At 49.1% G+C, this 23,363-nt stretch overlaps 1 protein-coding gene and 1 pseudogene across 1 annotated transcript in view; one reads left to right on the top strand and one right to left on the bottom strand.

Moving 5' to 3' along the window:
• Positions 1 to 23,363, bottom strand: part of LOC127576398 (zinc finger protein 729-like) — a 135,718-nt pseudogene that overhangs the window by 22,107 nt on the left and 90,248 nt on the right.
• Positions 6,747 to 23,363, top strand: part of LOC127576850 (zinc finger protein 850-like) — a 33,688-nt gene continuing 17,071 nt past the window's right edge. Inside the window, exons 1-5 of the mRNA XM_052027656.1 lie at positions 6,747 to 6,832; positions 16,082 to 16,888; positions 17,289 to 17,494; positions 19,784 to 20,043; positions 21,258 to 22,079. Of these exons, the coding sequence (XP_051883616.1) occupies positions 16,092 to 16,888; positions 17,289 to 17,494; positions 19,784 to 20,043; positions 21,258 to 22,079 (2,085 nt within the window). The 5' untranslated portion in view covers positions 6,747 to 6,832; positions 16,082 to 16,091. The remainder of the gene's footprint in view (positions 6,833 to 16,081; positions 16,889 to 17,288; positions 17,495 to 19,783; positions 20,044 to 21,257; positions 22,080 to 23,363) is intronic.

Genomic DNA, 23,363 nt, shown 5'->3' on the forward strand with positions numbered 1-23,363 from the left:
GACGTCACACGAAAGAGGTGATGTCACGCAAAAGAGGTGATGTCACGCAAAAGAGGTGATGTCACGCAAAAGAGGAGACTATACTCACTGGACGCTGCAACATGCACAGTAATGCGTCCATCTACTAAACCTCCGATGATCCACTACCGGACTTGTTCGGAACTCCCGATGGTTCGGCATCTGGCTCACCAGGTAATGTAGACACAAGAGATTCTGCAGATGCTGGAATCTGGAGCAACACACGCAAAATACTGGAGGGAAATCTATGGAGGGAAATGAACAGTCGACGTTTCAGGCCGAGACCCTTCATCAGGACTGGGAAGGAAGAGGGCAGAAGCCAGAATAAGAAGGTGGGGGGGGGGGCGAGGGAAGGAGCACAAGCTAGGCTGTGGCTAGGCTGTTTCCCTTGGTGGGTGAGTCCAGGACCAGAGGGCACAATCTTAGAATTAGAGGGTACAGGTTTTCAGAGGGCACAATCTTAGAATTAGAGGGTACAGGTTTAAAAGAGATGAGGAGAAATTTCTTTAGCCAGAGGATTTGTGGAATTCCTTGCCAGGTACAGCAGTGGAGACCAGATCATTGGAGGCGTTTAAGGAAAAGATAGACATATATCTAAATATTCGGGGTATCAAGGGATATGGGGATAAGGCCGGAAATTGAGGTTAGAATATTGTGTGTGTTTTTTTTTCACCTTTTTTCCCTTTTCCTTGGAGCGGACTCAATGGGCCGAATGGCCTGCTTCTGCTCCCTTGTCTTGTGATCTTGTGAAGCTGGCAGGTGGTAGGTGAGTCCAGGTGAGAGGGGGAAGGTAGGGGGGGGGGGAATGAAAGGGAGTGATGTTAGAAGCTGAGCACATTGTCGAAGAGCTGGAGAGCAGCAGAGATCACAGAGTGGGACATCCACCTACCTTCCACCTTCTATCCGTCTGTTTTGGCCCGCCACGTGATAAAGCACCTGCTTTACACTATGTAGGCCTGTCTGTAATGGTAGTTTTTTGTATATGTTTTCTTACATTTTTAAATGAAACAACAATACATAAAATCATTCAGTCATAAAGATGGTGGTTGAATGTACGACTATCCAGTAAAAAGAGTGCAGAAGTACATCGCAGGTAGTAATCCCACGGTCATGGTCTCCCCACTGATTTACAGTGTTGAGGCTTTAATTGCAAGACCCGAGCCTAAAAACCAAGCCTGACGCTCCAGTTCAGAGCTGAGGGAAACAAGAATCCTCCTCGAATAATCCTCTTGGTCCGGTGGGACACGGCTGTCTGTGTGTTAGGCTCGGGTGTGGCCGCGTCTAGAAGAATATCTTAACTGCCCGGACTCGGTTTGGGTCGGGCCGCCTCAGTAGTTTATAGTGTGACACCTTGTGCTCGGTCCCAGCACAAGCGGTTTCTCCGGGGCGAGCAGTCGGGCTCGTGTACCCAGTGAGGACCTGGGAGAAGATGCAGCTGAAATTGTTACAGCGTTTCAGGGAGGTACCATTCGGAGGTCTCCGGGAGACCTGCTGTCATTGGCTGCCACATGACACCATTGAGCACATGGTCGAAAGCCACACCACTGTCAATCAAGGTCTGGCTCCACCCACCCATTAGTGCACACCCTTGACCATTGGCTCCTGTACACACCTTTGTACCTGGCCTTGAATCATTGGATTGTTTGAATTACCTGGGCTGGAGCACCCAGCCCTCCAGCACTATAAACAATGCCACATGTGCATGGCTCTCTCTGTTTTGATTGCTCCAAGAATCGTGAAACAATGCTGAGGAGACCATTGGTAAGAGTGTGCACCTCCACAAGGGTTAGGTGCGTCCTAGGTAGATTCCCAGGAGCATAGAGCCGATGCTTTCACTGACTCAGGGGGTCAGGCATTGTATTGTTTCTTCCTTGATCATTTGTAACCAGTTTGTTGTGGGTGTGTGTGTATCTCACCCTTGTTGCAACTTCCCCCATGTTCGTGATCACCTGTGTGTGTAAGTGTGCATCCGTTCCTGTTCATTCTGTCCTGCGTTTGTCTTTGTGAATAAATCGTTTTCTTACTCCAAAGACTGTGTCCAGAGTCCTTGCCCTCTGAGACCTCAAAGAACTTGTCTTATAACAGAGGAACCAACGAATTTGGTAGTTGGCATTTGGTTTATTATTATCACATGTACTGAGATACAGTGAAAAACTTCTGTTTTGCCATCCGGGCAGATCGTTTCATCACATCAGTACATCGAGGTAGTACACATGGATAAGAAATAACAGAATGCAGGATATAATGGTACAGTTACAGAGCAAGTGCGGGCAGACAAATGAGGTGCAAGGATAACGACAAGGTCGATTGTGAGGTCAAGAGTCCATCTTGTCGTACAAGAGGTCCGCTCAAGAGTCTTATAACAGCGGGATAGAAGCTGTCCTTGAGCCTGGTGGTTTTCAAGCTTTTGCATCTTCTGCCTTGTATCTTTTGTAGCTTGTGGCTGAGAGATTTGCATCATTCACCACGGGAGACTGGAAGGTAGTGAATATTGTGCTTTTAAACATAGAACATAAGATAAGATATTTATTTATTAGTCACATGTACATAGAAACACACAGTGAAATGCATCTTTTGTGCAGAGTGTTCTGGGGGCAGCCCACAAGTGTCGCCACACTTCCGGTGCCAACATAGCATGCCCACAATTTCCTAACCCTTACGCCTTCAGAATGTGGGAGGAAACCAGAGCACCCGGAGGAAACCCACGCAGACACACGGGAAGGACGTACGAACTCCTTACAGACAGTGGCGGGAATTGAACCTGGGTCGCTGGTGCTGTAATAGCGTTACGCTAACCGCTACACTACCATGCCATACCATAGAACATTACAGCACGGTACAGGCCCTTCGGCCCACAAATGTTGTGCTGACATTTTATCCTGCTCTAAGATCTATCTAACCCTTCCCTCCCACATAGCCCCCCATTTCTCTATCATTCATTTAAGAGTCTCTTAAATCTCCCTAATGTATCTGCCCCCAAAACCTCTGCTGGCAGTGCATTCCACGCATGCACCACACTCTGTGGGGGGGGGGGGACTTACCCCTGACATCCCCCTTGTATCTTCCTCTAATCACCTTAAAATTATGTCCCTTTGTGTTAGCCATTGTCGCCCTGGGAATAAGTCTCTGACTGTCCACTCGATCTATGCCTCTTATCTTGTACACCTCTATCAAGTCACCTCTCATCTTCCTCCTCTCCAAAGAGAAAAGCCTCAGCTCACTCAACCTATCCTCATAAGACATGCTCTCCAATCCAGGCAACATCTAGGTAAATCTCCTCTGCCCATAGAAGACAGAGGGAATCTTTATTTAACAAGGGCAGCAAAGAAAAACCTGAACTACAGACCAGTAAATCTAACATCTGTGGTAGGTAAATTACTGGAAAGGATTGAGGGATAAGATCTAGGCACATTTGGAAAGACGGGGGTTGATTAGGAGTAGTCAGCATGGCTTTGTGCATGAACTTGATTGAGGTTTTGATGATGTGACCAAGAAAGTTGATGAGTCCAGGGCAGTAGACGTGGTGCATATGGACTTCAGTTTAATTCAGATAAGTGTGAGGTGTTGCATTTTGGACAGTTAAATCCAGGTAGGACTTTCACAGTGAATGGCAGACCCCTGAGGAGTGCTGTAGACAGCGGACCCTGGAGTACAAGTACATGGTTCACAAAGTGGAGTCGCAGGTAGACAGGGTGGTGAAGAAGGCTTTTGGCATACTGGCCTTCATCAGTCAGGGCATCGAGTATAAAAGTTGGGAGGTCATGGTGCAGTTGCACAGGACGCTGGTGAAGCTGCACTTGGAGTATTGTGTTCAGTTTTGGTCGCCCTGTTATAGGAAAGATGCTATTAAACTGGAAAGAGTGAAGAAACGAGGATATTGCCAGGACTTGAGGCCCTGAGTTAAGGGAGAGATTGGACAGGCTAGGGCTTTATTCCTTGGAGCATTGGAGACCAAGAGATGATCTTGTAGGCGTGTATAAAATCATGGGGGGCATGGTTAGTATGAATGCACTCAGTCTTTTTCCTAGGGTTGGCGAATCAAGAGGGCATAGGTTTAAGGTGAGAGGGGAAAGATTTAATAGGAATTTGAGGGGCAACTTCTTTACACTAAGGGTGGGACCTATGTGGATTCCGCTGCCAGAGGAAGTGGTCGAGGCAGGTACGGTAACAACTTCTAAAAGCCAGTTGGACAGGTACATGGACAGGAAAGGTTTAGAAGGTTATGGGCCATACGCTGGCAAATGGGACTGGCTTGGATGGGCATCTTGGTCAGCATTGACCAGTTGGGCCAAAGGGCCTGTTTCTGTGCTGTATGACTGTCTGATGGAAGGGTTGGGGGAGAGAGATGACTGGGGTAGAAGTCATTGGTTATGTTGGCTGCTTTTCTGAGGTGATGAGACATGTAGACAGTCCTCAGAGGGGAGGCTGGTCTCCATGATAGACTCGGCTGCATCCACAACTCTCTGCAGTTTCTTGCAGTCTCGGGCAGAGCAGTTGCCATACCAATGCATGATGCATCTGAATAGGATGTTTTCTATGGTGCACCTATAAAAATTGGTGAGGGTCAATGGGGACATGCCAGATTTCCTTAGCCTCCTGAGGAAGCGGAGATGCTGGTGAGCTTTCTTGGCCACGACATCTACGTTGTTGGACCAGGACAAACTATTGTTGATATTTACACTTAGGAACGTGAAGCTCTCAACCACCTCCGCCTCAGCGTCATTGATATATACAGAGGTGTGCGCTCTGCCCCGCTTTCTGAAGTCAATGACCAGCTCTTTTGTTTTGCTGACATTTGAGGGAAAGGTTGTCGTCTTGACACCATGTCGTTAGGTTCTCTATCTCCTACCCGGAAGAGAACAGGGAGAAGAGGGACGCATTAAGGACTTCCCATGTGTTAAAGTTTGGACACTATAGTCCTGGACCGAGTGGGTGCATGTTGCTTGCTCTAGATCCCATTAAATAACATACAACACAATTGTTTTATTCAAAGAGAAGTTTGGGTCAAATTGAAAGACATTTTAAGTCATTGGGCTCGGGTCTGTTTCCAATTCACCGCGTACATCTTACCAAACACAAAGAAGGAGACTATTCGGTCCATCGAGTCAATGTCAGTTCTCAGAGCAATCCCATTACCCCACTTATTTCCCTCCAACTTATCCGAGACAATTTTTAAACTGAGAACCTGTTCTCTCAGCTGAAAACAAACGATTGTTTTAAAGGGGAGTTGAGAAGACGCCCAAAGCTCTGGTCGATATTTGCACATTTCCCTCCATCTCACCTCTCCCCTGCCTCCAACAGCCACAAGACACTGCACATGCTGGAATCTGGAGGAGGGAAAAACAAATTACCGGAGGAATTCAGCGGGTCGGAAAATCTGTGGAGCCAGAGGGATGGTCAATGTTTTGATGCATGGTCTCAACCCGACTATCGCTCTGCCTCCACAGATGCTGCCTCGTTATTCCTTTTTGTTTTGCACTATTTATTTATTTTTTGTAACTTATAGATTTTTATGTCTTGCACTGTACCGCTGCCGCAAAACAACAAATTTCACGTCATATATCAGTGATAATAAATCTGATTCTGATCCGCTGAGTTCCTCCACTGGACTGTTTGTAGATCCTCTAGCAGTTTTTTTGGAACACAGTAACGATTATCCAGCATAAATTGTCGGCAGAGGTATTGGTGTTGGTTTACTATTGTCACTTGTACCGAGGTACAGTGAAAAACTTGTCTTACAAACCGATCGTACAGGTCAATTCATTACACAGTGCGGTTACATTGAGTTAGTACAGAGTGCATTGAGGTAGTACAGGTAAAAACAATAACAGTGCAGAGTCAAGTGTCACAGCTACAGAGAAAGTGCAGTGCAATAAGGTGCAAGGTCACAACAAGGTAGATCGTGAGGTCATGAGGTCATAGGTCATAGTCCATCTCACTGTATAAGGGAACTTATCACTGTGGGGTAGAAGCTGTCCTTAATTCTGGTGATATGTGCCCTCGGGCTCCTGTATCTTCTACCCGATGGAAGAGTAGAGAAGAGAATGTCCCGGGTGGGTGGGGTCTTTGATTATGCTGGTTGCTTCACCAAGACAGCAAGAGGTAAAGACAGAGTCCAGGGAGGGGAGACTGGTGTCCGTGATGCACTGGGCTGTGTCCACAACTCTCTGCAGCTTCTTGCAGTCTTGGGCAGAGCAGTTGCCGTACCAAGCCGTGATGCATCCAGATAGGATGCTTTCTATGGTGCATCGATAAAAGTTGGAGAGAGTCAAAGGGGACAAACCAAATTTCTTTAGCCTCCTGAGGAAGTAGAGGTGCTGGTGAGCTTTCTTGGCCATGGCATCCACGTGGTTTGTCCAGGACAGGCTGTTGGTGATGTTCACTCCCAGGAACTTGAAGCTCTCAACCCTCTCGACCTCAGCACCATTGATGTAGACAGGTGCATGTGCACCGCCCCCTTTCCTGAAGTCAATGACCAGCTCTTTAGTTCCTGCGTTACTACTGTGTTCAGAAGTCAAACGCTATGTCCAGCTGAAAGCAAACAGCGACGATTCAGACCCGAAAGGCGATATTTCAAGGACGAATTGAACCATGTCCAATGGCGTCCGCTTTTAACCAGAAGTCCCCGGGACGGAGAAAACGCTCTATCGGTGTAACGGGAGCCGAGGGCGCTGGCGCCAGAAACCGGAAGCGGCCTCCGCCGAGCAGGCGCAGTGCAGGCGGCGGCGGACGGGGTTCCGCAGGGATGAGATGGGGAGGCAGCGGCTGAGGGTCCGCCCGCCGGCCGAGGGAGGCGCCGGGAGCTCGGCCCCAGGTAGGCACGGAGCGCCGGGCCGCTGGTTTAATCACCGCCGGGAGCAGTGCTGGTGGGGTGAGGGAGAGGATCGGGGCCGAGGTCCCGCCACCGCAGCGGGCCGCTGCACTGGGACAGTCCCGGCCCCTTCCACCCCACTCCCTCGGCTCCCGGACCCCAGGGACCACCCCCCCTCCCCCACCCCGCCCGGGATCGCCGGCCCACAGGGTTCATACTGGCAAGCTTGGCACGTCGGCCTCCGGTGCAGGAAGATTGAAGCGCATCAGCATGGCCACCTTGCCCAAGATCTCCCTGCATTAGAGAGGGTGCAGCGCCTGGGGCTTTGTTCCATGAGCTCCTTGCCTGCGTTTCCTACATGCAGAGATCGGACGAACTTAGATTGTGCGCTGGAAGCCGGGGGGGGGGGGGGGGGTACGACCGGACAGAAGTATCTAACGTTTTGCGAGACGCAGATAATGGTCCTGATGAAGGGTCTCGGCCCAAAACGTCGACTGTGCACGTCCCTCCATAGACGCTGCCCGACCTGCTGAGTTCCTCCAGCGCTTTTTTTTTTGTTTTGTGTGTGTTTCTGCAGATTTCCGGCATGTGTAGTCTCTCTTGTGTCTCTCGAGTAGCTGGTCAGAATCCCCTCCTCCCCACACCCCCGGGATGGAAATGTCAAATACTAGAGCGCATAGGTCTGAGGTGAGAGGGGGAAAGTTCAAAGGAGATTCATGAGGCAAGTTCTTTTTTTTTTACACAGAGGATGGTAGGTGCCTGGAATGTGCTACCAGGGTGGGTGGTGGAAGGAGATACCATGGTACTGTTTAAGATACAAGAGGTTCTGCAGATGCTGGGATCTGGAGCAAAATGCTGGAGGAACTCAGCGGGTCAGACGGCACCTATGGAGGGGAATAACCGATTTAAGAGGTATTTAGCCAGGCACATGAACGGGCGGGGAATGGAGGGGATATGGGCCATGAGTAGCAGGCAGATGAGATGTTTAGATCGGCATCGTGTGTCAGTGCAGACATTGTGGGCCAAAGGGCCTGTTCCTGTGCTGGCCTGTGCTACGTCTGAGGAAAGCTGTAGCAGCACAACACAGGGACAGGCCCTTCAGCCCGCAGTGTCCGCTCTGATCCACAATGCCAATTTCGAGTTGCGATGAATGAGCGGTGATCTCATTACAAAGGACAAAATCCTGACAGGGCTTGGCGGGATTGATGGGAATTTGTTTTCCGTGGGTGGGGTTTCCAGAACCAAAGGGTCACAGGCCTCAAAACATTAGGCTGGCCAATCAGGACATAGATGAAAAGAAATGTCTTCATCCGAAGGATGATGAATCACTGGCACTCTCTGCCCAAGAGGGCTGTGGAGCTCAGTCACTGAGTATATTTCAAAAAAATAAATTGATAGATTTCTTTTTGGATATTGAGAGAATCAAGGGATGTGGAGTTAGTGTGGGAAGTGCTGCTGATGTGAGAGATCAGTCGTGATGTTTTATTAGAGCAAGGGAATTGGTTTACTATAGTCAAGTACCGAGGTACAGTGAAAAACTTGTCTTGCATACCGTTCGTACAGATCAATTCATTACACAGTGCATTGAGGTAGTATGAGGTAAAACAGTACAGAATGCAGAATAAAGTGTCGCAGCTACAGAGAAAGTGCAGTGCAGGTAGACAAGGTGCAAGGTCATAATGCGGTAGATTTTGAGGTCAAGATTCCACCTTATCGTACTAGGGGACCATTCAGTAGTCTTATAACAGTGGGATAGAAGCTGTCCTTGAGCCTGGTGGTACTCACTTTCATGCTTTTGTATCTTCTGCCCGATGGGAGAAGAGAGAATGTCTGGGGAAGATGGTTCTTTGATTACGTTGGATGCTTTACCGAGGCAGCGAGAAGTGTAGACAGAGTCATGGAGGGGAGGTTGGTTTCCATGATGTGCTGAGCTGTGTCCACAACTCTCTGCAGTTTCTTGTGACTGAATGACCTACTTCTGCTCTCGTTTACACATGCATCACCCATTTATTCCCGAACTGCTTAACCTGTCCTTTATCTATGTCAGCAGACCCTCTTTGCCTTGTACTGTATTATTAGTTAGTAGTCTTACCAGTGGTTCTTTCTGAATGTCCGAATACCCCACATCATCTGGTTCATCCTCATCATTTCTGCTGGTTGCAATCGCAAAACAAAAACTCTTAAGTTTGTTCAATATGATCTCCCTTCTGTAAATCCATGTTGATCTATCCAATGCTATTCCCACTTCCTTGATAATAAATTCCACCATTTTCCCTATAAATGGCAGGTTCACTGGTCCACTCTCGCTCTCTCACCTCTCCCAAACTGTGAGGTTACATTTTGCTATCTTCCTGCCTATAAAAATCCATTCTTGAATCAATACAGTCTACTGTCCCAGTTGCAAGCTAACTTTCAGAGATGGTCGGGGAACTTAGCGGGTCAGGCAGCATCTATGGAGGGAAATGGACTGTTGACATTTGGGGTGGAGACCCTTCATCTGGACTGGCTGAATGAAGCCCAGATAAGATATTAGATAAGATATCTTTATTAGTCACACGAACATCGAAACACACAGTGAAATGCATCTTTGTGTATAATGTTCTGGGGCAGCCCGCAAGTGTCGCCACACTTCCGGCGCCGACGTAACACGCCCACAACTTCCTAACCAGTATGTCTTTGGGATGTGGGAGGAAACCGGAGCACCCAGAGGAAACCCACGCAGTCACACGGGGAGAACGTACAAACTCCTTATGGGCACTGGCCGGAATTGAACCCGGGTCGCTGGTGCTGTAATAGTGTTACGCTAACCGCTGCACTACCATGCCTGCCCTGATGAAGGATCACGACCCAAAACCTCGGCTGTCCATTTCCCTCCATAGATGCTGCCTGACCCGCTGAGTTCCTCCAGCGCCTTTTGTGTGTTGCTCCAGATTTCCAGCATCTGCAGTCTCTTGTGTCTCCATTCAGAGGTTAATATTGCTCTAACGCCCTATAAGATCCCAGTAACATCTCTCACCTTGGAGATCGTGAGCCCCTGAAGAGTGGTGGTAGGTGGCTCGAGCTGCCTCAGCAGTGACTGGTTGATGGGGCCCGAGGCATTTAAGGGGCCCCGCACTTCCCTGCCGCTGAAGATGTGCCCTCCGAGACCAAGGCCGGGTCTGGATGTGGCGGGGGGAGAAAGAGTTGGAGCCAGGTTGGCAAACAAGTGAAGTAGCTAGGGTTGTTGTGTTGGTTAGAAAGTTCGGGGCTGGGTGAAAGGGTTATAGCTCCAAACAGTACAGCACAGGAACAGGCCCTTCATCCCATCATGTCTGCACCAACCAGGATGCTAAATTAAACTAATCCCATCTGCCTGCATGTGATCCAAATCCCTCCATTCCCTGCCTGTTCATGCACCTGTCTAAATGCCTCCTAAATATTGCTAGTGTATCTGCTACCACCACCTCCCCTGGCAGTGTGTTCCAGGCACTTACCACTGTCTGTGTAGCGAAAAAGAAAATTGCCTCACAAATCTCCTTTAAACTTGCTTCCCTCACCTACGCCCTCTAATATTTGACATTTCCACCCCGGGGAAAAAGCCTCTAACGCTCTACCCTACATATGTCACTCAACGTTTCAGGAGCAGCTTCTTCCCCTCTGCCATCAGATTTCTGAACGGTCCATGAAACCGTGAATACTACCTCGTTATTCCTCTTTTGGACTATTTATTTATTTTTGTAACTTCCAGTAATTTTCATCTTGCACTGTACTACTGCCACAAAACAACAAATTTCACAACATATGTCAGTGATAATAAACCTGATTCTGATTCATAATTTTATAAACTTCGATGGGGTTGCCCCTCAGTCTCCAAGGCACCTGAGAAAACAATCCAAGTTTGTCTAACCTCTCCTTGTAGCTAGTGTTCCCCAAAACAGGCAGCATCCTGGTGAACCTTTCTTGCAACCTCTCCGAAGCTCCTGCATCTACATCCTTCCCATGGTGTGAGGACCAGAATATAGGGTGGTGGGGGGTGGCGGGGGTGGGGGGGGGGGAGGGTGGTTGGATGGCACAAGGTCAGGGCTGAGCGTGAGGGTAGTGCAGGAATGTTGGGGAGTCGGTTGGGAGTGGGGATCCCGGGCCCCAGAGGGTGAGTGGTCGCGGGTTCATATCGGGTGGGTTGGATGGTTGGGCCAAAGAGATCAAGGTTAAACTGAGACCGAATGTCCTGCTTCAGCCCAGTGGTACGTTTGGGACTTTGCGGTTCCCATTCCAGCACCACTCTATGAAGACCTGCATGTCCCAGAGCGCCCAGTGGTCGCTGCTCCGGGACGACTTGGTCAAAGTTTCCCTGTCACATTCCGAAAGTCGAACTTCCTTTGTGACTCGTCTTGCTTCACTTTGGGAGACGCTGACCTCAGACAAGCAGCGTCAGGTTAAAATCAGTGCTCCTGGCTCACATTTCTGGGCCCTTTTCTTCTGTACTCCAACCCACCTGGAATAAAGGCCAATGCACCAGATGGATTCCAAATTGCTTGCTGGACTTTGTGCGTTAACTTTAGGGGCGATCCCTCTGTCCCCTGACATTTGCAGCCACACTTTCAAAGTGTTTTGTCTCCTGCACTTCGAAGGGTGCCGCTGTGGCTCATCTGGTAGGGTCGCTGCTCCCAACCCGTCAGAGACCAGGTTCAATCCCGACCCCCGGTGCTGTCTGTGTGGAGTTGGCAACGTCCTCCCCGTGACCGCGTGGCTTCCTCCGAGTGCTCCTTTTACTTCCCGTTATCCCAAAGGAGTGAGGATTGGTGGGTGATTGGCTGCAGTGTGTCGGTGAGTGGGAGAAGTTGATGGGAAATGTTATCGCCAAATCTTAATTACTATAAACTTGGAGATCATCACTCAGAAACATTTTCAGCACAAACTTCTTCATTTCTCTGCAGAGATAGAAAACTCCATTGGTCACTGCTGGTCAGAGTCTGTACATTGATCGGCTAACAGGTTTATACGGTTCGAGTACATGAGAGATGGGAGCGTTCACACTCCGTGGCGGTTTACAATGTCTACGGCGCTTACTCCTTAATTTTACTACTTGTTATCCTCGGCTACAAGTCATACAACCGCTTGCTGACAAGTTCTAACCAAACAAAGACTTGTTATTCATCCTTTACACATCTGTTATCCTGATATTGTGTGTCCACACCCTTAGAACATAGAACACTACAGCACTAAAACAGCCATTCGGCCCTTCTAGTCTGTACCATTTTTTTTATTCCGCTAGTCCCATTGATCTGCAACCATCCATAACCCTCCAGACCTTTCCCGTCCATGTCTCTATCCAATTTACTCTTAAAACTTAAGAGTGAGCCTGCATTTACCATGTCAGATGACAGCCCGTTCCACACTCCCACCACTCTGAGTGAAGAAGTTCCCCCTAAACCTTTCCCCTTTCACCCTAAGGCCATGTCCACTTGTACTTATCTCTCCAAATCTAGGTGGAAAGAGCCTACTCGCATTTACTCTGTCTATACCCCTCATAATTTTGTAACCCTCTATCAAATCTCCCCTCTTTCTTCCACGCTCCGGGGAATAAAGTCCTAACCTGTTCAATCTTTCCCTGTAACTCAACTCCTGAAGACCTGGCAACATGCTGTACACCATCTTTTTGAGCACTTTTTAAGCTTTCCGCAGCTCTAGCCCTGAATTCTTAACCCTTTGAGCCCTTTATTTTACAAAAATCTCATCAGGAATATGGGGAGAGGAGAAAAGTGGGATTATTGTCGGATTAGTGCGAATTGGTGGCTGACATGGACTCGGTGGGTGTGTTACTGTGCTGCATCTCTCGCTGTGCCTTTTGACCAGAGTGGAAAACCTCACCCATTCCCACAGGAATGTTCCCGTCTGCCTCATTCCCATCTGCCACCGCTTGCCTGTGTGCCTCTCGTCCCTTTGCAGGCAGTTTGTCTCCTCCTCATGGCTCGCGTTCCCACCCAGCTTTGTGTCGCTGCGCGCGTATTTCCCGATGGACGTTGTGGGGTGGAGGCTTGGGTGTTCAGGGCACCGTGTAGCGACGAAGAGGACGCTTCCGATACCTGTGTGGGAGAGGTAGCGGTGGGTTGATCGTCGGTGAGGAGGAGGTGTTAGAACGGCTCACTCTGCTTCATCTAAACCAAGCACCTGATCTGGATGGGATGCATCTGACGTTTGTGGGGGAGGAGGTTGCAGAAGGGCTTTCCATAACCTTCCGGTCCTCCCTGGATGTAGGGAAATGCCTGATTGGAAAGTGGGAAATATCGGGGTGTCAAGTCAAATTTATTGTCATGAGTACAAGTGCAATGAAAAACGTACTTGCAGCATCACAGGCATGTAGATTTAGACAACAGCAACACAGAACGCAAGTTGAACATGGCAGTGAAGAAAAAAAGACTGTGAAACAAGACATTAAAAAGCCACAATCAGAGACGAGTCCTTGGTAGTGCAAGAGGCGGTCCATCGTGTTCCACTGATGAGGTGGTGATTAGGGTTGCGCCGGTTGGTTCAAGAACCGAATGGTTTGAAGGGAAGCGGCTGTTCCTGAACCTGGTGGTGTGGGACTTCAAGCTCCTGTACCTCCTGCCCGATGGGAGCTGCGAGAAGATGGCACGGCCCAGATGGCGGGGATCTTTGGCGGTGGATGTTGCCTTCTTGAGGCAGCACCTCCTGTAGATACCACCGATGGTGGGGAGGGATGTGCCCGTGATGTACTGGGCAGAGTCCACTACTGTCTGCAGCTTCTTATGTTCCTGTGCATTTAGATTGCCGTACCAGACCGTGATGCAGCCAGTCAGGATGCTTTCAACAGCACATCTGTAGAATTATTACTATTTTGGTTTGCACTAATTATTTATTTTTGTAACTTAGAGTAATTTTTATGTCTTGCACTGTACTGCTCCCACAAAACACCAATTTTCACGACATATATCAGTGATGATAAACCTGATTCTGAAGGTCAGGATTGAACCAGAATCATCGGAGAATTTTGTTTCTGAACCAGATGACGGTATTCCCAAGAGTCAGTGCTGGGTTCCCTCTGTTTTATTAGTTTACACTGACTGATGCAGGCTGACGTCTCCAGATTTGGAGATTTTACACAACTACAGGAGGAAACGGTGAGGAGGAGGGTTGCGGGGTGTGAGAAGTCACGAGCAGGTCTGCAGAATGGACAGGTGGCTGTCTGATCACATTTAACCCAGCGAGAAGTGATGCACCTTGGCAGAAAGACGAAGGAAACACCACGGAGGCTGAATGGGCCACAGCTCCGAAGTGCTGACAGGTCACCGTTTCCCTCTCCACAGACGATGCCCAGCCCGCTGAACGTTTCTGGCGTGTTCCGTGTCTCGTCCCTAACCTCTGCTCATTCTGCAGGGTTCGAGGTTCTCCCCCTCCCTGAGGGTTTCACGCAGTGTATTCCCAGATCACAACCTGCCTCGTCCAATGAAATCTTCCTCCTCGCCCTCCCTGCCTCATTCCTTCCAAACTCCACCACTGGCCGGGAAGTGCTCTGGGATTTCTGAGGGAAGTTACAGTGCTAGCGGAATGCCGGAGATTTCACTTTTAGAGCCCGGGTGATTTGGTAGATTTTTGCATCCAAGTTTAACTTGGTTATTGGGTTATTGTTGTCACTAGTACCGAGGTACAGTGAAAAAGTTGTCTTGCGTACCGATCGTACAGGTCAATTCATTACACAGTGTAGTTACATTGAGTTAGTACAGAGTGCATTGAGCTAGTACAAGTAAAAACAATAACAGTATGGAATAAAGTGTCACAGCTACAGAGAAAGTGCAGTACAGGTAGACAGTAAGGTGCAAGGTCACAACAAGGTAGATTGTGAGGTCAGAGTCCATCTCAACATATAAGGGAACCATTCACATTCAGCCTTTGGCTGGGGGTGTCAGGGGTTTAAGGGGAAAGGTCACCGACTTGCTGGCCTGTCAGCTCCACCTGATCTGGTGTCGTCAGTGGAAACTCCCACACGCTGTCCACGGGAGAGATCTCCCCGTGTCCTGGGCCAATGTTCATGCTTCGACCGGCAACTCTTGATGAACTGACCACTCCCCTCGCCGCTGTTTGTGGGATCTTTCTGGTTACCCAGCGATATCAGTGGCTCTACTTCATTAGAGGAGTTTGAGGAGGTTTGGGATGACACCAAAGGCTCTTGCAAATTTCTGTGGATGTACGGTGGAGAGCATTCTGACTGGTTGCATCACCGCCTGGTATGGAGGCTCCAATGCACAGGATCGCAAGAGGCCTGCAGAGGGTCGTAGACTCAGCCAGCTCCATCACGGGCACAACCCTCCCCGCCATCGAGGACATCCTCAAGAGGCGGTGCCTCAGGAAGGCGGCATCCATCATTAAGGACCCTCACCACCTGGGACATGCCCTCCTCTCGTTACTACCATCAGGGAGGAGGTACAGGAGCCTGAAGACCCACACTCAACATTTCAGGAACAGCTTCTTCCCCTCCACCATCAGATTCCTGAACAGTCCATGAACCCATCAACACTACCTGGTTATTGCTTTTTTTTTGCACTATTTATTTATTTTTGAAATTTATAGTAATCTTGTGTCTCTCTGCTGTACTGCTGCCACAAGACAACTTTCGCATCATATAAGCCAGTGATAACAATTCTGATTCTGATCGCTGAGTGCCCGGAGTCGGGACTCCAGTGGGAAGAGTCTTGAGGTCTATCACGGGTCAGCAAAGTGTGTGATTACTAGGAACCTGATTGATGGGAGGTTTATCCAGGACATTGAACTCTAGCCCAGTTACCTTGGAGAACAGCCATCCAATGTGGGAGTTCAGTATCGGGAGGCAGCAACAACAGAATCCAACCCTTGCGATCACTGCCGAGCATTCCGGTGGTTCAGCAGACTGGAGGAAGAGCGGGATCTCTTTTCCATCCACGGAGCCAGTGAACGGCCTCTGGTGTGTGTGTGTGTGTGTGTGTGTGTGTGTGTGTGTGTGTGTGTGTGTGTGGTGAAAGTTGGGTGGCTGAGCGAGTCCCTCCCCACACTTGGAGCAGGTGAACAAATGACCTCAGCCATAAACACTGGAAGTACTTAGCAGGTCAGGCAGCATCTGTGGAGGTAGAAATAGATTTAACATTTCAGGTCGATTATCTTTTCCCAGAACCCAGCTTTTCCTGGATTTTTTTTACCCGAAACAGTTTTTTAAAAATTGTCAACCTGCAGGGCCTCTCTCACGATGCTTTCTTTACTGTGTTTGTATTTATTTCACAGGGATCCAGTAATGGAGGATTCACGGACAGGAAGCACCGAGCAAACAACACCTCGGGACTTGCCAGAGTCACTCGACCCACCAGCGTCGGAGCATGATGGACCTTTGAACGTGGATGCAGAAAGCCCCGCTCCCAGCGGAGAGAAACAGTTCACGTGTCCCGAGTGTGGGCGCGCCTTCATCCGTGCCTCTGGACTGACCAGGCACCAGTGCACTCACGCCGGGGAGAAACTGTGGAAATGCCGCGACTGCGGGAAGGGATTCTGTTACCCATCCTGGCTGGAGATCCATCGCCGCAGTCACACCAGAGAGAAACCGTTCATCTGTTCCATGTGTGGGAAGGGATTCTGTTGTTTGTCCAACCTTACCACGCACCAGAGATTTCACACCAGGGAGAGACCGTTCACCTGCTCTGAGTGTGGGAAGGGATTCACTCAGTCATCCAGCCTGATGACGCACCGGCGAGTTCACAGCGGGGAGAGGCCATTCACCTGCACCGAGTGTGGGAAAGGGTTCACCCTGTCTTCCTACCTGGTGAGGCACCAGCAGGTTCACACCGGGGAGAGGCCGTTCACCTGTTCCGAGTGCGGGAAGGGATTCACGCTGTCTTCTTGCTTGGTGAGGCACCAACAGGTTCACACTGGAGAGCGGCCGTTCACCTGCACTGAGTGCGGGAAGGGATTCACTCAGTTATCCAATCTTGTGTCACACCAGCGCGTTCACACTGGGGAGAGGCCGTTCACCTGTTCCGTGTGTGGGAAGGGATTCAGTTATTCATCCAATCTGCGGAAGCACCAGCGTGTCCACAAGTGACTGCAGGAGGGGCTGGGTTCCGCTGCTGCTGGTCCTGATAATTAAATTCCGGTCTGGTCCACCCTCACTGTGCCGGCTTGGGTCCATTCTGCTGATGGACCAGGGCTGAATGTTCTTGAAGAAGTGTTTAAAACAAAAATCATTTTGATTGCCAGCACGGAGGAAATTAAAGCGCACACTTTCACGTGGTCGTCTTACCTCTCTATCCGACCATTTCGTAGAAAGAAACATTTTTACCCCCAAAAGAATACGCGTAGGTCAAAAAAAAAAGAAGCAAAGTCGTTGGCTTCTGTAGAGGAAGCTTTACCCTAACCCTGACGCGGTGCTGGGTGTGACTGACACCGCTGAGTAGGACAGGTCTGGACGTAGGTTGATACATCACTGCTCATGTTGCAGCCTCCAATCAGGTTGGCCGCCTGGCCCTGTGACATTGGAAGTGGTCGGGTCCTGCGGTGCTCGGTTGCGCGGATCGGCGCTGTGCTGGCATCGCGCCTTTAATATCACCGAGGATGTCGAGTTTCACTCAAGGGTTGGACCTGACTGGAGTGGGAGCCGCCGGTGCGACAGACGGCAATGTGAGCGATTATTGCCCGAGGAAATCGGTATGTAATTCCACCGAAACTCATTAATCACAAGTATCCTCCAAATGAAATTAACTTTTTCTGTCACTCAGATAGTGCCTCAGGTTTATTTTTTTTGTTTGGCGGGGGGGGGGGGGCAAGATCTTGAATTGAGCATAGCCTGCCGATGGTGCAATGAGAGAACTGGACGGGTGCATGTAGGAAATCTGGGAGATCGCAAGCGTCGCTGTTACTTCAGGATGAAGCTGCAGCCTTCTCTGACCGCGACAGCAAGGAGTTTCACTCGGACTGGCATCTGATTAGGATTTGGACGAGCTGGGGTTTAAACAAGCCACCGGCCGCTCCTTCCTTGGCGTTGAATCGACAATATGGCTGGAGTTAAATCGAATGTAAAGCTGCCCCACAAATTAACTGCGAGTGTTTGACAATTAAATACACAGGAAATCATATTCTACATTCAGCCCATACTGGACCTGAGTTGTGGGCTTTCTTTAGTTGTGTGAAAGCGCAGGGCATTGCATTTAATATGTATCTGAGTTGGCTGATCTGATGGTACTAGTTTAGTAAAGGTCTTCCAATATCGAACTGGTACTGCACCTGCCCAGTGTGTGTTTGATGGAATAGGGGACACTTCCCGATGTTTTATTGTGGATGAAACACCACTCCGAGGCCGATTGTAGTTGTAATGAGCGTTTTTTGTTTTGTGAACAGATCTAATGAAAGAGCACGGGTTGTTCAAATAGCGTTCAACTGTTGATTGTTGATTGTGTTAGAACTTCGAGGACTAAGGCCTTGGACGAGGTAACAGCAAAGGGAGGTCAGATAAGTCTCCAGACAGGTGGAAAATGGGAACCTGATGCCGCTGAGATTACAGGGCCTTCTGTTTTGGCCAACATGCAGAGTATCATTGGAGAATAAGTGTGGTGACCCAAGACAGTCCCCATCCATCAGTGATGTCCACCTATGATTATATCAGTATCTGCAAATTATCAATCACCATTCCTGTCTCCAATTGTGTATACACCAATGTGTAATTGTTGGTAACCCCTAAGACAAAAGCTGCTGAATGGAGGGACGTGTGTTATGATCACTCGGTTTCCGCTATGAGCCTATGTTTAATTTTACACACCCTCTCTTACTGTGCTAAATAAATGAAACGCAACAAGCATAATCGGTGCCGAATGTTTTTGGAAATAATATTCACGGTATCAGCAACTACTTCATGTGTCTGACCTTAATTATTTTGCCAGAATTGAACCTTGTTTTCATTTTATCTCCCTGCACAGATTCTGCCTGGCCATGCTGAATATTTTCAGAATTAGTTGTTTGCATTTTGAACTTTGTTTTGGTTCCATTGTAACGATTTTGCTTCATCAGCTCCTATTCCAGACCAGTATGCTTCAATTTTCCTGTGCTCTTCTTGTGTGTTATATTGCATCGTATTTATACTTGAGAAAACAATCTAAAAGTGGAATTGTAAAACTAAGTTCCTCTTGTTCTGAGTGTTGCTGTCAGGCGATAGTCTACTAAAATGAAATCATTTAGCTTGTTATCAAATGGTATAATCTCATCAATACAAAAAACTGCAGGAAGTCTGAAAAATCAAAATGCTGGAAATGCTCAGCAGGTTAGGAAGCATCTGTAGAAACAGAATTAAAATTTCAGGTAAGAGGCCTTTCGTGAGAACCAGGAAAGTGAGGAGTTAAATAAAACAGGTTAATTTCAAGTTGTAAAACCATTGCGGGCGGGATAAGACGAAAGGAATCTCATAAGACCTATTAAGTATTCAAAGGTTTTTAATCTGCCGATAAATTATTGAAATTAGTTTGGCTTGACTATGATCATGGCTTGGTGATATATTTTCCCATTTTATCAATGGATGGGTCGTGGGCACAGTGGGTCTTGCACTCTACTGCTGCTATAGAACAACAAATTTTACAACATATGTCAATGATAATAAATGTTTTGCCAGCACACACTTTATCTGCTTGCCGTACAGAACTAGATTAGATAGATGCCGAAATCTGCTGCTAAACTACAAATTGCATAAAATCCCCTTAAAGCCCGTCACTGTTTAGTCTCCATAATGCCAAACCAGTCCCAGAAAACCTGGAGCGCTAGGAAAGTTGTTGGGGCGACCGTCACTGAGCGCTTCATGGTGTTGCGACCATTTTCATGGCGGCGATGATTACCCAGAAACGCCAGAGCGAGGAAAGCGCCTTATCCCCTGTTGAAGGAGCCGAGCGCGCAGGCGCATGGGGCAGCTCTCGGAAGTGACCTAAGGCGCATGCGCGGTGTTCTTCGGGGCAGCGGCTGGCCGCCGGCTGACGGTGGGAGCGGAGCTGCGCCGCCGGGCCGACGGGCCGGGACCCGGGAGCAGCCGCCAGCCGGGGCGGACGGACCGCTGCGAGCTCCGGCAACTCCGCGGGCTGCCGCATTGCGGATCGGCCTCGCCCTCCGCCCGCCGCCCGCGTCCGGCCCTTGACCCGCCAGCCCGATCCACCCAGGTCCCGGGCGAGACCCCGAGGCCGCGGCCAGCGGAGCGGTTTCTGGAGCGCGGGGGATTCTGGGTAGGACGGCGACCATTGATTGCCCTGTCACTGGGTGGGAAACCGCAGTCTAGTGGGCGGACTGAGACCGAGTGGGTGCTCCTATAGACCATGAAGGCATCAAAAGTCCTTTCGTTCTTGACCCTTCTGTCAATGGGAGCCGTTTCTCTCCCCTCTGACATACCCTTTCAGGGTGTTAAGTATCTCCATAGGATCTCCTCTCAACCTCTCCTGTTCTGTTGAGAATTACCCCATCACTCCATATGCCTTATCTCTGGAATCATTTCTGGGATCCCAGGGTAACTTCCCAACTCTTCTTCAAAACATCCAGGGGACTTGTGTCCAGATGAGAAACTTGTGAAAGATGTCACCTCCAACAGTGTAATAATCTGTCCGTACTATATCGGATGCTGCTGCAATAAGTTTTTCATTGCACCTGGGCATTCATGTACTCCTGCATATAACAATAAACTTGACTTTGACTAGACTTGTATTCACAGCCCTAGAGTTGCACTTAAAGTTCTAATATTCTGTCAGTCCTACCAACTAAGTCACAGTTCGCCATAGAGACTAAAATTATCTCATCTGAAATGTGTCCTGTACATATTGATGACTTTTGTAAACTCCTTTTGCAGGGTAGATCAAGCAGGGGTTTGTACGTGGGAACCCCAGACGCAACATCACACAAGGTCCACGGTGTCAGTCAGTTCTCCAGCACCTGAATGTCATTGATCTTTGAATATGGAATGGGAGCTGCTTGTCTGTTTCACATTTGGGAAAGGATTACTAACTCCAGTGTGACTGGCAAGGCAGTGGGACACACACAGCCCAAGTGAGAGTGATCCAGTGCACTGACTGTGGAAAGAGCTGTAGCTCAGTTACACAGCCAGGGAAGACCTCATGCAGAGAGCACAGCAGGTAAAGCCAGACACATGTTGTGTGAGTGAGAGGTTTTGATGAACCAACCAAGAAAGAAGCCACATGAAGTGTAAGTACTTCCTTGATAAAAGTGACACATCAGTATGGTTATTGATCCTTGGAAAAGAAACAATTCCCCATTCCAGCTGGAAATTGATGCACCATGATGGGGAGTGACTTTACTGGTTTTCTGTCTGGAAAGATATTCACTGATTTATCCTCCTGTTGAAAATGACATTGTTCTTACGTCAATAAACCAGGGCGCTGAGAACACACCAGCACATCCTCACTGAAGACAAGGCACTCACCTGCTCTGAATGTGGGACGGATTCACTATGTCATCTGACCTGGCGAGACCCCAGGGAGTTCACACAGGGGAGAGGCCTTTCCCGTGCTCCGTGTGTGGGAAAGGATTCACACAGTCGTATGACCTGATGAGACACCAGCGTGTTCACACCGGGGAGAGGCCGTTCACCTGCACCATGTGCGGGAAGGGATTCACTCTGTCGTCCAGTCTGGTGACGCATCAGCAAGTTCATACCGGGGAGCGGCCGTTCACCTGCTCCGAGTGTGGGAAGGGATTCACTCGGTCATCGAGCCTGATGACACACCAGCGAGTTCACACCGGGGAGAGGCCATTCACTTGTCTGGAGTGTGGGAAAGGATTTAGTCAGTCAGCTAATCTTAAGAGGCACCAGCAAGTTCACAGTGGGGAGAGGCCGTTCACCTGCTCCGAGTGTGGAAAAGGATTCATCCTGCCATCTCACCTGCTGACCCACCAGAGGGTTCACACTGGCGAGCGGCCGTTCACCTGCTCCGAGTGTGGGAAGGGGTTTACTCGTTCTGCCAACCTGTTGGCACACCAGCGAGTTCACACTGGAGAGAGGCCGTTCACCTGCACTGAGTGCGGTAAAGGTTTCACCTGGTCTTCTGACCTCCTGACACACCAGCGAGTTCACACCGGGGAGAGACCGTTCACCTGCACTGAATGTGGGAAGGGGTTCACCCGGTCGTCTCACCTGCTAAGACACCAACAAATTCACACTGGGGAGAGGCCCTTCAGCTGCTCTGAGTGCGGGAGAGGATTCACTCGGTCATCCAACCTGCTGAGACACCAGCAGGTTCACAATGGGGAGAAGGTTTAAATAGACGGTATGTTGAACATTTAAATGTTGCCAGTCAGTTCACAGTGGACAGAAAGTTTAAATCTGATGTATGCTGTAGTGTGGCAGCAGCCACTGAAAGACAAAAGACAGTTCATAAGTGACAGTCGACATTGGATTCTGCGGTTATTGTGGCTGCTGATCTCACCCAGGATTGAACCCTGGTTATTGGGCACAGTTGGGGCTTGTTTCTGCTGATGTTGGGAACCCCCGTAACTGGGCTAGAGTTTAATTCTCTGGATCTGTGATAATAAATCAGTTCTGTTTTAAACCCTGTGTCTCAGACCCTTAATGTCTCTAGGATTCTTAGCAGTGTGGAGGAACAGAGGGATCTTGGGGTCCAAGTCCATAGATCCCTCAAAGTTGTCACGCGTCGATAGGTTGGTTAAGAAGGCGTATGGTGTGCTGGCCTTCGTTAGTCAGGGGATTGAGTTCATGAGCAGCGAGGTAATGTTGCAGCTCTATAAAACACTGGTTAGATCACACAGTATTGTGTTCATTTCTGGTCACCTCATTATAGGAAGGATGTGGAAGCTTTAGAGAGGATGCAGAGGAGATTTACCAGGATGTTGCCTGGATTAGAGAACATGTCCTATGAGGAAAGGTTGTGCGAGCTAGGACCTTTCTCTTTGGAGCGACGGAGGATGAGAGACGACTTGATAGAGGTGTACAAGATTATGAGGGGCATAGATAGAGTGGACAGCCAGCACTTTTTCCCCAGAGCAGCGATCGCCAACACCAGAGGACATCAGTTTAAGGTCAGAGGAACAACGGTTAGGGGAGATGTCAGAGGTAGGTTTTTTTTACACAGAGAGTGGTGGGTGCCTGGAACACACTGCCGGGGGTGGGGATAGAGGCTGATACAATTGGGTTATTTAAAAGATTCTTAAATAGGCATATGGATGTAAGGGAAATAGAGGGTTATGGGCTGTGTAGGAGGGAAGGGTTAGATTTATCAGAGTAGGTTTATATAGGTGGGCACAACATCATGGGCCATAGTGCCTGTACTGTGCTGTATTCTGTGTCCTATGTTACACACAATGTACAGTAGAAAAGGAGGCCATTTGGCTCAGCTAGTCTCTGACAGTTTTTCTACTCCACACCAGCCTCTTCCCTGCTCACCCTGTTGAACGGTTCTTGTATTTCATCTCCCTCTCTGTGTTCACTCAGCTCCCCATTAAATGCATCCCTGCCGTTCACCTGAACCCCTCCCTGCGGTGATGGGCTCCACACTGCCCCGGCTCTGTGGGTAAAGAGGTT

This window comes from Pristis pectinata, chromosome 12, assembly GCF_009764475.1.
Source record: "Pristis pectinata isolate sPriPec2 chromosome 12, sPriPec2.1.pri, whole genome shotgun sequence".
Classification (NCBI taxonomy): Eukaryota; Metazoa; Chordata; class Chondrichthyes; order Rhinopristiformes; family Pristidae; genus Pristis; species Pristis pectinata.